This window comes from Engystomops pustulosus, chromosome 2 (genome assembly GCF_040894005.1).
Source record: "Engystomops pustulosus chromosome 2, aEngPut4.maternal, whole genome shotgun sequence".
Taxonomy (NCBI): Eukaryota; Metazoa; Chordata; class Amphibia; order Anura; family Leptodactylidae; genus Engystomops; species Engystomops pustulosus.
In genome coordinates this window covers 204669423-204685281 of record NC_092412.1, presented here as the reverse complement: position 1 = coordinate 204685281, position 15859 = coordinate 204669423, and the positions used below count along the sequence as shown (strand labels likewise).

The 15859-nt window shown below is 43.2% G+C and overlaps 1 protein-coding gene across 2 annotated transcripts in view; it reads right to left on the bottom strand.

The window, feature by feature from the left end:
• PRKX (protein kinase cAMP-dependent X-linked catalytic subunit) overlaps positions 1 to 15859 on the bottom strand; it is an 87530-nt gene that overhangs the window by 43596 nt on the left and 28075 nt on the right. Inside the window, exon 1 of one of the 2 annotated variants that reach the window (XM_072137863.1) lies at positions 12482 to 12512. The exons of the other annotated variant lie outside the window; for it this stretch is intronic. Within the exon in view, the coding sequence (XP_071993964.1) occupies positions 12482 to 12497 (16 nt within the window). The 5' untranslated portion in view covers positions 12498 to 12512. Of the gene's footprint in view, positions 1 to 12481; positions 12513 to 15859 lie in introns of those variants that run through there. 2 annotated transcript variants of the gene reach the window in all.

Genomic DNA, 15859 nt, shown 5'->3' with positions numbered 1-15859 from the left:
CAGATGCGGCGCACCTTCGTGAGCAAATCAGACAGATTGGGGTATGTCTTGAGGAAACGCTGCACTATCAGATTTAACACATGGGCCAGGCATGGCACATGTGTCAGTCTGCCGAGTTGCAGAGCCGCCACCAGGTTACGGCCGTTGTCACACACAACCATTCCCGGCTTGAGGTTCAGCGGTGCCAGCCACAGATCAGTCTGCGCCGTGATGCCCTGTAATAGCTCTTGGGCGGTGTGCCTTTTGTCGCCTAGGCTCAGCAGTTTGAGCACCGCCTGCTGTCGCTTAGCGACGGCACTGCTGCTGTGCCTAGAGCTACCGACTGATGGCGCCGTGCCCACGGATGGTAGTTCGGAGGAGGAGGTGGAGGAGGGGTGGGAGGAGGAGGAGGCATAGTAGGCCTGAAACACCTGGACCGAGGTAGGCCCCGCAATCCTCGGCGTCGGCAGTATATGAGCAGCCCCAGGGTCAGACTCGGTCCCAGCCTCCACCAAGTTAACCCAATGTGCCGTCAGCGATATATAGTGGCCCTGCCCGGCAGCACTCGTCCACGTGTCCGTGGTCAGGTGGACCTTGTCAGAAACGGCGTTGGTCATCGCACGGATGATGTTGTCTGACACGTGCTGGTGCAGGGCTGGGACGGCACATCGGGAAAAGTAGTGGCGGCTGGGGACCGAATACCGAGGGGCGGCCGCCGCCATGAGGTTGCGAAAGGCCTCGGTCTCTACTAGCCTATAGGGCAGCATCTCCAGGCTAAGCAATCTGGAGATGTGCACATTAAGGGCTTGGGCGTGCGGGTGGGTTGCACTATATTTGCGTTTCCGCTCCAGCGTCTGGGGTATGGAGAGCTGAACGCTGGTGGATGCTGTGGAGGATCGTGGAGGCGACGATGGGGTTTTTGTGCCAGGGTCCTGGGCAGGGGGCTGACTAGCAGCTGACACAGGGGAAGGAGCAGTGGTGTGCACGGCCGGAGGTGAACGGGCTTGTTGCCACTGAGTGGGGTGCTTAGCATTCATATGCCTGCGCATACTGGTGGTAGTTAAGCTAGTAGTGGTGGAACCCCTGCTGAGCCTGGTTTGGCAAATGTTGCACACCACAGTCCGTCGGTCATCCGGTGTTTCCTTAAAGAACCTCCACACTTCTGAAGATCTAGCCCTCGCCGCAAGAGCCCTCACCACGGGAGCTTCACTAGTTGACAGTGGCGCTGATGCACCAGCTCTGGCCCTGCCTCTCCGTCTGGCCCCACCACTGCCTCTTCCAACCTGTTCAGGTCGAGGACTCTCCTCCGTCTCAGAAGCACTGTGTTCACCCGGCCTCTCAACCCAGCTTGGGTCTGTCACCTCATCATCCTCCGATCCCTCAGTCTGCTCCCCCCTCGGACTTCCTGCCCTGACAACAACTTCCCCACTGTCTGACAACCGTGTCTCCTCATCGTCGGACACCTCTTTACACACTTCCACTACGTCAAGAAGGTCATCATCACCCACAGACTGTGACTGGTGGAAAACCTGGGCATCGGAAAATTGCTCAGCAGCAACCGGACAAGTGGTTTGTGACTGTGGGAAGGGTCCAGAAAACAGTTCCTCAGAGTATGCCGGTTCAAATGCCAAATTTTCCTGGGAGGGGGCAGACTGGGGGGGAGGAGGCTGAGGTGCAGGAGCTGGAGGAGTGGGGATTTCGGTGACATGGGTGGACTGCGTGGAAGACTGACTGGTGGTGGACAAATTGCTCGAAGCATTGTCAGCAATCCACGACATCACCTGTTCGCACTGTTCTGGCCTCAACAGTGCTCTACCACGAGTCCCAGTAACTTCAGACATGAACCTAGGGAGTGTAGCTCTGCGGCGTTCCCCTGCTCCCTCATCAGCAGGTGGTGTCTCACCCCGCCCAGGACCACGGCCTCTGACCCCTGCAGTAGTTGGACGCCCACGTCCCCGCCCTCGTCCTCTACCCCTAGCCCTCGGGTTAAACATTTTTAAAATGAGAGTTATAACTTTTTTTTTTTTTTTACTTCTTTTTGTTTTTTTTGGTGTTTTTTTGTGTTTTTTTTTTTTTTTTGTGTTTTTTGTTTTTTTTTGAGTTTTTAAAACCAAACAATCCTATCCTATTGCTATGGCTATTTTCTAGCCAAGTATCAAAGGAAGCACACTACTATGCCAGATGAGATGACACTGAGTTATTGCCTAATAGAAATCCAACCCCTACTGAATTTTGCCACTTCGGCCTTTGCTATGGATATGTGCGCCACTAAGCGCAGAACACAGCGGTCGCAAGTCTCACTACAAATTGCTCAGAATTGGCAAGTACATGCACTGCAGAAACTACAGCCACCAGCAGATCAACCAGAAATCAAATATATAGAACGCTACTGTAGGCTTCAAGAAGCTGTTTGTATTCTCCTATGGCTATTTTCTAGCCAAGTATCAAAGGAAGCACACTACTATGCCAGATGAGATGACACTGAGTTATTGCCTAATAGAAATCCAACCCCTACTGAATTTTGCCACTTCGGCCTTTGCTATGGATATGTGCGCCACTAAGCGCAGAACACAGCGGTCGCAAGTCTCACTACAAATTGCTCAGAATTGGCAAGTACATGCACTGCAGAAACTACAGCCACCAGCAGATCAACCAGAAATCAAATATATAGAACGCTACTGTAGGCTTCAAGAAGCTGTTTGTATTCTCCTATGGCTATTTTCTAGCCAAGTATCAAAGGAAGCACACTACTATGCCAGATGAGATGACACTGAGTTATTGCCTAATAGAAATCCAACCCCTACTGAATTTTGCCACTTCGGCCTTTGCTATGGATATGTGCGCCACTAAGCGCAGAACACAGCGGTCGCAAGTCTCACTACAAATTGCTCAGAATTGGCAAGTACATGCACTGCAGAAACTACAGCCACCAGCAGATCAACCAGAAATCAAATATATAGAACGCTACTGTAGGCTTCAAGAAGCTGTTTGTATTCTCCTATGGCTATTTTCTAGCCAAGTATCAAAGGAAGCACACTACTATGCCAGATGAGATGACACTGAGTTATTGCCTAATAGAAATCCAACCCCTACTGAATTTTGCCACTTCGGCCTTTGCTATGGATATGTGCGCCACTAAGCGCAGAACACAGCGGTCGCAAGTCTCACTACAAATTGCTCAGAATTGGCAAGTACATGCACTGCAGAAACTACAGCCACCAGCAGATCAACCAGAAATCAAATATATAGAACGCTACTGTAGGCTTCAAGAAGCTGTTTGTATTCTCCTATGGCTATTTTCTAGCCAAGTATCAAAGGAAGCACACTACTATGCCAGATGAGATGACACTGAGTTATTGCCTAATAGAAATCCAACCCCTACTGAATTTTGCCACTTCGGCCTTTGCTATGGATATGTGCGCCACTAAGCGCAGAACACAGCGGTCGCAAGTCTCACTACAAATTGCTCAGAATTGGCAAGTACATGCACTGCAGAAACTACAGCCACCAGCAGATCAACCAGAAATCAAATATATAGAACGCTACTGTAGGCTTCAAGAAGCTGTTTGTATTCTCCTATGGCTATTTTCTAGCCAAGTATCAAAGGAAGCACACTACTATGCCAGATGAGATGACACTGAGTTATTGCCTAATAGAAATCCAACCCCTACTGAATTTTGCCACTTCGGCCTTTGCTATGGATATGTGCGCCACTAAGCGCAGAACACAGCGGTCGCAAGTCTCACTACAAATTGCTCAGAATTGGCAAGTACATGCACTGCAGAAACTACAGCCACCAGCAGATCAACCAGAAATCAAATATATAGAACGCTACTGTAGGCTTCAAGAAGCTGTTTGTATTCTCCTATGGCTATTTTCTAGCCAAGTATCAAAGGAAGCACACTACTATGCCAGATGAGATGACACTGAGTTATTGCCTAATAGAAATCCAACCCCTACTGAATTTTGCCACTTCGGCCTTTGCTATGGATATGTGCGCCACTAAGCGCAGAACACAGCGGTCGCAAGTCTCACTACAAATTGCTCAGAATTGGCAAGTACATGCACTGCAGAAACTACAGCCACCAGCAGATCAACCAGAAATCAAATATATAGAACGCTACTGTAGGCTTCAAGAAGCTGTTTGTATTCTCCTATGGCTATTTTCTAGCCAAGTATCAAAGGAAGCACACTACTATGCCAGATGAGATGACACTGAGTTATTGCCTAATAGAAATCCAACCCCTACTGAATTTTCCCACTTCGGTCTTTGCTATGGATATGTGTGCCACTAAGAGCTAAACACAACGGTAGCAAGTCCCCCTGCTAATTCCTCACAAAATGGTAAAAGATGCAAATTAAAATAAAAAAAGTAGAACGTTATTGTAGCCCTAAGAAGGGCTGTTGGGTTCTTTGAGAATCACTCCTGCCTAACAGTAAGCTAATAGAACACCCTAACGCTTTCCCTGACCAGCAGCAGCTCTCTCCCTAGCGGCATCCAGAGACAGAATGATCCGAGCAGCGCGGCCAGCGGCTAGTCTATCCCAGGGTCACCTGATCTGGCCAGCCAACCACTGCTATCGACGTGTAAGGGTACCACGTCATGCTGGGTGGAGTGCAGAGTCTCCTGGCTTGTGATTGGCTCTGTTTCTGGCCGCCAAAAAGCAAAACGGCGGGAGCTGCCATTTTCTCGAGCGGGCGAAGTATTCGTCCGAGTAACGAGCAGTTTCGAGTACCCTAATGCTCGACCGAGCATCAAGCTCGGACGAGCATGTTCGCTCATCTCTAGTTACAGTCCATATATAGCAAACACTCACTGTTGGGACTACTGATATTATCGCCACCAATATTAACTATTTTTAGCTTCATTTTTAAGCATTACTTTTTTTTCTTACGGTAACCACAATGTATAAAGTTGCTTGGACATGACACTTTTAATGAAAACAGGTATTGGATTTTATGATTTGCCATTAAATTTTGTCCCTGGGGAAGGATAATTCAGAGAATCATAGGAAGCTCACAGACACTTATAACAAAGGTCCTGCTGGAATCATTCAGTGCAAGTCATTTACCCAAGAGATTAGGCATTTGTCCAGCCAGCGGGGTTATGGCTGTGTCAATTTTAGCATCAACACAAAGGCACAAAAATGCAGCAACTAAGAAGATAAAGCCGAGTGATTAACAAATACAAATCTATGAAATTGGCACAGAGTACTCCTAATAGACCAGGGAAAATACAGAATAAGGGCACACGTATATCAGGTCTGGTGAACCTACTCTGGCATCTACATGTATTCAACCAGAAATCTCTAATACAGCCCTCACATAGACAGCATAGTCCGTGTCACAAGATGGGAACTCATCTATCCTTAAGCCCAAAAAGCAGACACAAACTTCATAAGCTACAAATTATAGATTATTGGAAAGTATTTAAAGGTAACCTGTCAGCAGATATTGACCTGATAAACCACTACCAGTTTGATGTTAATGACCCAGGGTGCTGGCATTATCAACAAAAACAACTTTAAAATCAGATGTAAATTAGTTGTATGAAGTCAGGGAGGTAGAAAGTTTGGCACTGAAGTCTAGTTCCACCCCTCTTAATGCCCCCTTCACTAGAATTGATGGCCCTGTGTCCAGCAGGAGGAGCGAGTATTAGCTCTGTGGTCCGGTGAGATTGAATGGTTAATAAAGATAGATTCTGATGTTACATTTCCTTGTAAGCCTACACATTCCACAGCCTGGTACTCGGATACACTTTCTGGAGCGCTGTTAGACCTCAGTCACACTATTTTGTTGTAAATTTTTTTATTATTTTTAAACTTATTTCCATATATTAGAAAAAAGGGGGGTTTGTAGGATGGTGCTTATTTTGTCAACTTTTTAGTCGCGATTTGTTTTCTAGAAACCCATGGTAAAAAAGAAAAAAAAAAATTAAAAAAACAACACCATTTCTGGACCATGATTCCATTTAAATAAATCTCAGGTCACCAATAAAAAGTGTTTGCGGTGCTTTCTGCTTTTTCTAGTTTCCTTGTAGCTAAAATCTGAAGTATTTTTGGAGGCCTCCTGCACACTAATGTGTGCTATATAAGGGCCGCAGTCAATGGCCGAATGCAGTTGTTTGCATCTCAGGTGACATGGGCGAAGGGGAACGTTATCTACATTCAATTCCAGAAATAGGGCCTGCTCCATATTTTGTGGAACTTCACAGTGAACAAGTGCAATAGAAATCAATAGGGGCTGTGAGCTAACCACATTTTGTGCAGCTTTCTCAAGTCCCCAAATATGGTCCTGTGCAAGTGTTAAAAAAAAAAAAAAAAAAAAAAACAGGCAAAATTTTTCTCTCTTTAAAAATAATATGTGTAATAAATTATGTCTGAAGGAAGGACATAAATCTGCAGATATAGCTTAACTCTGCAAATTTCAGAAATCAAAATTCAAAGAGTACCAGTCGCTAAAAATTTAAAGTAACGCTCTACAGTGAAATATTATATATAAAATGCTTCAATTTCACAGATTACTGAATCCAATTTCACAGTGTGGACATTTTACTCTGTAATGGGTCATACAGGTCTGCAGATTTCACATACCCCTGGCATTCGGCCGAGCCTGGATTACTGAGATTATGTTTGTACAAATGGAGACCTGCAGGTCAGATTCTCACTATCCCTGGCACCTTCCGTAGTCTTCATTGTACAGTTATCTTACAATAATATCTCTGCCTGCAAGCACATGTTTGTATGTGTACAGTATGCAGACCTCGGCATGACCTGCTTTACTGTTGTTCAAAGGATGAGGCACCATGGACATACTAGTACAATCTGTCAAAAGGAATGTTTTTTTTTTTTAAATATTGTCACGCAAACATTTTTGAGGCTCTGTACTTCTTATTCTCAGATATATATATATATATATATATATATATATATATATATATATATATATATATATATATATATATATATATATATATATATATATATATATACCTGAAGGAACAGAACAGCATCTAACATGGGACCTATAAAAGAGAAAATTATATGGATGATAAATTTGTCATAAAAAACTAGCATGGAAAAAATTTCACATAAACATTTTAGAAACTTTTAGGATTTCATCAATTTTATTTGAAGTTGTAATCATGAAGGAGACTTTTTGGTTTTTTTTACATCTGCTTGAACGTCTTATTTCCTCAAAAATGAATATGAATGAATTTATTAGGTCAAAATAGGCGCAAAAGATGCAAATATTGAGAATATATTTGACACAACCAAATGCACTTAAAAAAATAAAATTGGCTTTCAATGTTCAAAAATATAGGTGATCAATTTCAGAATGCCTGGGGGTCTCACACCCAGTAACCCTGCTGAACTTTATGAATGGGTAGTGGTACTCTGACCAGCGAGTTCATTTGAGAGCTACGATCTATTCATTTAGTACTCCCACATAATCTATTTCATGAAACTTTTTTCAAGAACAAGGAAAAAAAAAAAAAAAAGAGACAGTAAATGTCAATCTGCCCTTTCTGTAGGTCTCATCTACTTTCCTATAAGAAAGTCTACAAAACAATATGAATCATATGACTGCTTGGTGTAAAATGAAAGAAAGGTATAGCATGAATTATTCTAACCTTCCCATCTGCAATTGTATCACTAAACGCTTTGTGCAAATATTTGTTTGCAAATAATTACTGGCCAGGAAAATAAGGTCCTTTGCACGCACGGATCAGTCGCTGGGTGTATATGTATAAATCTTGAACGCAACAGGCTGGACCGATGAATAAAAACATGGCTCCGAGCCCCTCCTTCCTCCCGAGCAGCGCTCCGAGCCCCTCCGGTGCCCCTAGTAAGGCTCCGAGCCCCTCCGGTGCCCCTAGCAAGGCTCCGAGCCCCTCCGGTGCCCCTAGCAAGGCTCCGAGCCCCTCCGGTGCCCCTAGCAAGGCTCCGAGCCCCTCCGGTGCCCCTAGCATGGCTCTTGACTCATCCACAAATCCAAGCATGGCTCCTCGCTCCTCCGTCCAGAGCATGGCTCCTTGTTCCTTATTCTCCGTCCCTAGCAAGGCTCTATGCCCCTCCTTCCTCCCTAGCACGGCTCCGCACTACTCTTCCTCCGTCCCTAGCATGGCTGCTCGCTCCTCCCACCTAAACTGGCCTTTACATTAAGCTGAATCTCTTTAATTACAATGTTTATACCAAGGTGCCCAAATCAAGACACATATGGACATCTTGTAAGCTGTACCAGTAAACGCATACTACACACAAAGCAGATGTAACAAAAATGTAAGAAGGGTTGAAAAATGCATCTCCCTCTTAAGTTTCCTTAACCTATTCAGAAGACAACCTTGAATTACTTACTCTTACTTACTTACTTTTCCCTTGTGAATTAATTAAGCAAATCATATTTATTATATGAATATCCCTTTAATTTTTACCCTCTACTATTTTCTGTCGATTCTATCAATGGTGCTCGGACAGAAATAAATTATGACTTCAAAATAAAAACATTGTTTTAGGAGAGGGGGAAAAATGTAGATATATTTTTTTCATTCATTTGGTATTTAAAACTAGTTAGTTCCCAAGAGAAATGAATCACATGATAAAATCCCAAAGCACTGAAGCCTAACATGACTAAACCTGTAAACAACATTGTTTTTACTGTACTTAAGAAGTGAACGCAATGATGCCATTAAACTTTTATTAGCTCCGCAGTCTGATTTCTGTATGACACAGGGCTTGTCTCGCCTTCACTATTGTAATATGCTTTGTAAGAGAATAATTAGGCACTTAAGGAACTGGATTGTTCGGTTGGAATCATGATATTCCACTAATATTTGTATAAAAAAAATAGAGAAAATTATTAGGACAACTACACAAATTATACATTTTCTATGTAGTTCTTGTCCATTTAAGTAATTTTATATCGTTAGTCCGAAAATTTATCCTGCCCCCTTTTCCTTACGTCCTATCCCCCCAATTTATTCAGTTTAGCTACAATTGCCATTTGTAACTACTTAATTGGAGTCCAAAAGTTCTGGGATTTTATTCAATTGGGGCATGTGATTTTATTGCAACCTGTTGAAAGCTCATGACCTTATGTCTCTTTCTCCTGAGGTCACAATCTCATTTCCTGGATGACAAAACTGCCTGTATTGCTCCACACAGGCGCTCCCAAAACGATTATGCATGTTCCGGTCAGGCAGTGACTGCCGCATGAAGCTGCCGGCCTATGGAGTGGGAGGGGCGGTCCAGGGGAGAGGCAGCGCCCTAAACCGTCCACTCATGAATACGCCGGACTGGTTTGAGCACCATCCAGTGTTCCTATTGTACTGTGCTGCAGTGTCTGCTACCTTTATCGGAGGGTTCCGATAAACCTAGCAGTTTATCACTGTTAAAAATGGCGTAGCGCTACGAGCTGCTTACTTTAGTAAGTAAGCACTTAGTAAGGCAGTAGGAGCTGCTTACTTTAGTAAGCAGCTCCTAGTGCCTTTTTAATGAGTGACAGGTCCTCTTTAAGCGATTGATAGCAAAGCAAAGAAAAAATATATAACGGATTTATAGGTTGGACTTGACGTACTGTGTCTTTTCCAACCTTTACTACTATGGAGTAAAGCAAAAATTAAAAAATAAAAGTGGTTTACCTAGAGTGTTTCTTTGCATTTAAGTTTACTCCTATTTACCATGATATTTGTTTCCAAAAAAGACAAAAAAAATCCATATAATATAGTATTATCAATCAACAACCTAAAAATGGATCATGTACAAGTTTGCCTTCATGAAAAATACAGTGATCAAGTGATGGAGGCCATTTTGTATTTTCCATAGCATGAGTCAGCTATATTGAAATGACAAGAGAAACTTTAGGAACTACCGCGACAACACAGAGGAAAATAAATACCATTGATGGCCATTGGATGGGTGTTGAGATTGCTGGATGACCCAGGACAAGTATCTCAGTAGGATTTTTGATTTACAGTAGAACATACAATAAAACATTCTTAATTATTAACTTAATGGTTGCAATTTAGTTGAGTAGCTGCTACCAAACCTCATGTAAAGAGTTTTATTCCATTTAGTAAAAAAAGGGGACTAAAATACCCTGTGAACATGATATGAATAAGATTACGTACAATTACATAAAATTCCTTCCTCTCTGACTTGCTCTCATAACTTCCCATTTAAGCAAGCAAAAGCATTGTCTATTCAGTCATCAACATACTAATCAGGAGCTACCCTACTGATGAACAGCCTAGCCAAAAAGAAAATCTCAGAACTATGGGGACGTAGAGGTTATAACTCCAAAGTGTGCTAAGATTTCTTCCTATGAGAGAGGAGGCAGATTTTTGTTCTAATATGAATACGTAAACCTGATGTCACGGTTAAACTCGCGATCCTCGGTACGGATCGTGGGTGCACCCGTGCCCTCATCTGTGCCCCCCCGCTGCCGCTGTCCCCACTCCCACGGGCCTGTACTTACCTCTCCGCGTTCCAGGCTGCACGTCTGCCTCGTCAGGGTCGTGCGCTCCACTGTTGGGGCGCGCGCACCGACTCTTCTGCATTTAAAGGGCCAGCATCCACCTAATTGGTGCTGGCATTCCTGGCTCTGCTACATAATCCGGCGGCTTGCAGCATCCCCTGCTGGATCTTCAAGTCATTCTACAGAAGTGAAAGCCTCCTGTGCGCTTCCAGACGCTTCTGTGTTTCCCGTCGCACCCGTGGAATGACCTGGTGGCTTCCCGCCGCAGAAAGGCCAACCCCCTTTGTGACGGGCTCTGGTGAAGACCAGGGGCCACTTAGATTCCGATCCCAGGTTGCGGCTAGCACCATCATCTCCCGCGGTGGTCCAAGGAGTCCACAGACTTTAGCCTCAAGAGACTCACCCCCATGTGTGACACCTGACAACATTCAGAAGGAATTCTAAGGTTTTCTTCGGACTACCCTGGGACCCTTGTATTACTATGATGCCAGGACGTATTACTCTGCCTCCCTGCGGGACTACAGCCACTTACTGAAAACAGGATTGTAGTCTCAACAAGAGGCAGGGGCTATGGTGATGTAAGCACAAGTTCCCATGGCAGCGTTCAGTCCAAGGACATATGGCCCTCATGCAGTCTGTATTTTACAGACCAAATACATCCATGTGAAGAGGACCTACCTATTTCTGGGGGACACTGCTGGTGTTCACAATCTACCACATTCCCTCATTTATACACATGGGAAAATGTTACAGTACTTATCCACACAGAAATTAAGCCAATCATTTCTTTTATCGATTTTCCCCTTAGAAGCATTTCTTCACTGCAGAACTGCTTATGAATTCTCATTTTCATCTGAACTTGCCAAACAGAAGCTCAAAGGGACGGGATATGTTGACGGCAGTGGATCTGCTTTACAGCTGCTCAAATGAGTGGACACCTGTCTTATTTAAATTGGAAATCAGACAGAGAATGCATTGGCCTGCAGCATTTACTTTGCACTGAGCTTGCTCCAGGCTCTTCCATACCTCCTTATTTCACCTGGCCTCTGATGGGTAAATACTCCGACTTACCTTAAAACGAATCAACTATTTGTTACTAAGTGATTAAATCATCCTAGCAGTTTTCTTATACTATGTTCTCAGAGTAAGTAGCTTTTTTTTATAACTGTTTGTTCAATTAAATACCATAATCTCTCATATAGAAATGATTCTTCTAGGTTCATATAGTCTTCCTATGGAAAACGTGTAACACCTGAACATACCTTTCCAATGACAAGCACAACAACTTGGTCTCCTACCTTGAAGGGATTGGTAACTTTACTTCATGTTTTCTGTCATGTGTGTGGTGGGGTCAGGATATTGGGGAATTTGTCAATTTACCACATATACTCGAGTATAAGCAGACCCAAGTATAAGCCAAGGCCCCAAATTTTACCACAAAAACCTGGTAAAACCTATATTTTACCACAAAAACCTGTTAAAACCAGCATTTTATGTTGCACTAATAAAGCGGATTCCTTTAATACATTGGACCTCCGCGTGGTATTTATACGCAGCGCCATCCCAACCTCTCTTTCGGGCAAAAAGGATATATTTTTTTACTTGAGTATAAGCAGAGTTTAGATTTTCAGCACATTTTTTTCTGCTGAAAAACTAGGCTTAAACTTGAGTTTATATGGTACATCTAATAATAGTTCTGCTCTACTTTCTTGATATGTAAAGTGAAGCCTCCTCATCAGCCGGACATTCATGTCCATAAAATGACTGCAGATGTATCTCCATCTGTCCATGAAGGTCTGCCAGGACCTTATGATATGCATACTATCATAAGGTCCTGGCAGGGTGATTGCTCATGGACAGATGTATGAACCATCCACCCAAGCTGTAAAGTTATGGCCTTATTGATGGCTGGATCCTGTCAGCAGCATGGGTAGACCACAGGTCTTTGTAGTTTGCTGCCTGTGATATTTACACGTGTTTAAAGTAAATGTAACACTATAATACACTAAAACTAAGCTAAACTGACCTAACGTCCTATTCATCTTAATCCCGGCGGTGGTCTTCGTCAAGCTCGAGACTCTGGGATCGCATGAAGAAAACAGTTATAAAAAGCAGGCTGGAGAGGGACGTGATGTCCTGCTGCTCTAGGTTGCCAAATATTCACACATCTCACGTGTTGCATCTCCCTCTCCCAGTTTGGGAGAGGGAGGTAGAGGTGGAGTGAATAATTAGCTTTTTTTTTTTTTCTTCATACGACCCTGTCGTAGCAAGCTTGAAGAAGACTACACCGGGATCACGATGAAGAGGACAGTAGAGGAGTATGTTTAGCTTAGTTTTAGGGTTAGATTTCCTTTAAGTGCACAAAGCTTAAGAATTTTCAATAGATGAAACATTACTGAAGTCCGGGATTTTCCAGTTGTTGCAGTAAGCTATAAATAGATGACTTATACACAAGTTTACGCATATGTTGAGTCTATGTGTGAAATCACAGTATTAAGGTGGTGACACAATAGTACCTAAATATTGTTCAGATTAATGCCAGAAACAGTACTTATTATTTAAGTAACATACTGAGCGCAAGGACATAAGCTATCCCTGAAAGTAGCGTCGTATACACAATTTACATTTTAGTATCTGCATTGTATATAGGACATTAGACATTGCCTAGATACAGAGAAATGGGTTGTGTAGCCATTCCTTTCCTACAGGACATTTGTCTTCATTATGTTCATCACTCTCAGGCAGAGGCATGAAATGAGGCAGCTGCCTGGCACTGAGCACACGGTCATGGCTGCTCCAGGTACTGCAATGTTTCAGCAATAACCAAGGAAATGAGCAATCTGATGAAGAAGAGGCAGAGAGGGAGAAAAAAAAATTATCCAAAAGACTTCATTATTTTCAAGCTATTTGCGACCGCAAAATGGGGGGGGGGGGGGAGATTCATTATGCCTTCTCTGCTAGTTTTCTCTGAAGCACTAGCTCTCTTCTTTGACCAGGGGCCGAAGCACCAACGGGGAAAACTGTAGTCATCTTCCAGAGCAAACACTTGCAAAAATACCCAGTACATTAAATACAGGGCCAGTGCTAAATGGGGCGTCCCTGGGGAAAGTGTCGGGGCCCAGAGCTGCTGGCAGGCCCACATAAGGCTGTACATAAGGAATACATGGGTAACATAAAGGTAACAACAATTAAAATTTATCAATATGACTAAGGATTAACATCCGAAAAGCATCATGGCTCTTTTTTGCTTCCATGTGCACATGGTTTTTTAAACTGTCTGTTTAAAAGTCAGTTTTTATGCCTTTTTTCATTTTTTGAACTTCCCTGGAGTACCGGAAACCTTTCCTGTATATAAAATAACCATGAGGGGGATGTATATAAAATAACCATGAGGAGGCAGTTTGGGATGACGGTTTTAGTTTCAGAATTTTGAAGTTTTCACGCAAGAGTTCACTGCAAAGGGGCCCACTGAGGCTCTGATGCCGAGGGGCCTACTGAAACCTGGAGCGGACCCTGATAACATAACCTAGAGTGATGACCTAAAGGCACCCTGAAATGGTCAGGTAGAAGAGACACACTTGTTGGTTAAATTATAAAATGTAAACTACACACCCCATGTAATAAGGTCATTTTTGATCTTTCTGACTGAGCCCACACTAGATCAGCATTTGACTGGAATGTGTAACCTTAAATAACTATATATATGCGCTGACAGAAAAGATACAGCACAGAAAATTCTGTACGACTTGACACCTCTAACAACACGAAATATTACCATTAAATCTGTCAAAAGATGACAGATTCTTTCTTCACTATAGTTTTGTCAACGGACTCTGCTGAGAATGACAATTTTAGGCCCAGTAAATCACACTGTGACGTACATTAGCACCTTAGTGACGTCAAAGTCATATGAGCCTTTGCGTTCACCCTTTAAAAACGTGTAGATATGCCAGCCATTATCAGCAAACATGAGCCATAAAGCGACAGCTCCCGCACTCATGTGTCATCATAAAAAAGACACCAAGCTATTTCACAGCAACGGCGGGAAAATTTCTAAAATAGTTACATGAAATATTTAACACCGCCGTACAATATATATGGCAGATAATTGCTATGTTTTTCCATCATGTTTATACAACGTATACTAGGCAGACAAAAAGGATATCTCATTCTGCCAGTATATGTCTATAGATACGCTCATCGCATACGCCAGGAGCTTTCCTGTTTTACACATAGATTGTATCCAAAAAACGTCATGTGGATGCAACCCAAGACTGTCACTTCTAATGCTGCACCTCCTGTTAGCTGGCAAATGTGTATTGATCTCCGCTCATTTTTCCGCTAAGCCGTGCTCCTTTTCTTCTACTATTTATTAAAGTAGCCAAAAACCCTTAAAGGGCAAGGCAGCTCCTCACTCTGTCCTGTGCCTCTATCAAAATAAAGAAGTGTTTTTTACATCATTCCGGTGAGTGCAGCATTTTCCTCTTTCGTTTTCCCTTAAAGGAAACCTACCACTTTGAAATGGGCATTATGACCCACACTAACCTGCACATAAGGCGAGATGAACTGGTGCAGGCACATATTTTGGTTAAGCAAATAACAAAATGGATGGATTATAACTATAGATTCTGAACTTTGCTAATAATCCACTTGGCGCTTGACTCTACGTCACAGCGCTTGGGCATTAGCATACTAGGGGAGGCATGCAGAGGGCCTCAGGAGCAAGCTGCGCCTACTATCGCCGAAGTCGAATGACGGCGGTGGTGAGACTTCGGCGGTCTCCTTGCCAAAGTCTCGCGATAGCACGTGCAGCCGGCATGTGAGCCGGTGATGCACATGCACTAATGCTCCTGAGGGCTCAATGACGTCACCGGCTCTCAGGAGCGAAGAAGGGAAGGTGGGGGGAAGCGGGGACGGCACTCTGCATGCCTCTCCTAGTATGCTAATGCCCAAGCGCTGTTAGGTAGAGTCAAGCACCGAGTGGGTTATAAGCAAAGTTCAGAATCTATAGTTAGAATCCATCCATTTCATTATTGGATTAACCAAAATATGTGCCTGCACCAGTTCATCTCGCCTTAATGACCATTTCAAAATGGTTTCCTTTAACCTTTAATGTGGCTCAAGGTGAAATAATATTTTTCACAAGGGAAAAGCAAAAGTTAAACCGCTGTAAAACTCTATATGTAATTGTGTCTCAGGCAAATGAGTCAAACATATAACGTTACTGTACTTTATAGCGCTGGTAAGGATGTAAAGAGAAAACTCATGGGCTGTCCTGTTCAGCAATTATTTCTTGAAAATAATTTTTAAGCCCTTTTTTATGTATATTTTTTCTTATACGTTTTTTACTGACTATTTCTTTCAAATTGCATGTCACTATTTATATACAAATACAAAGCTTCAG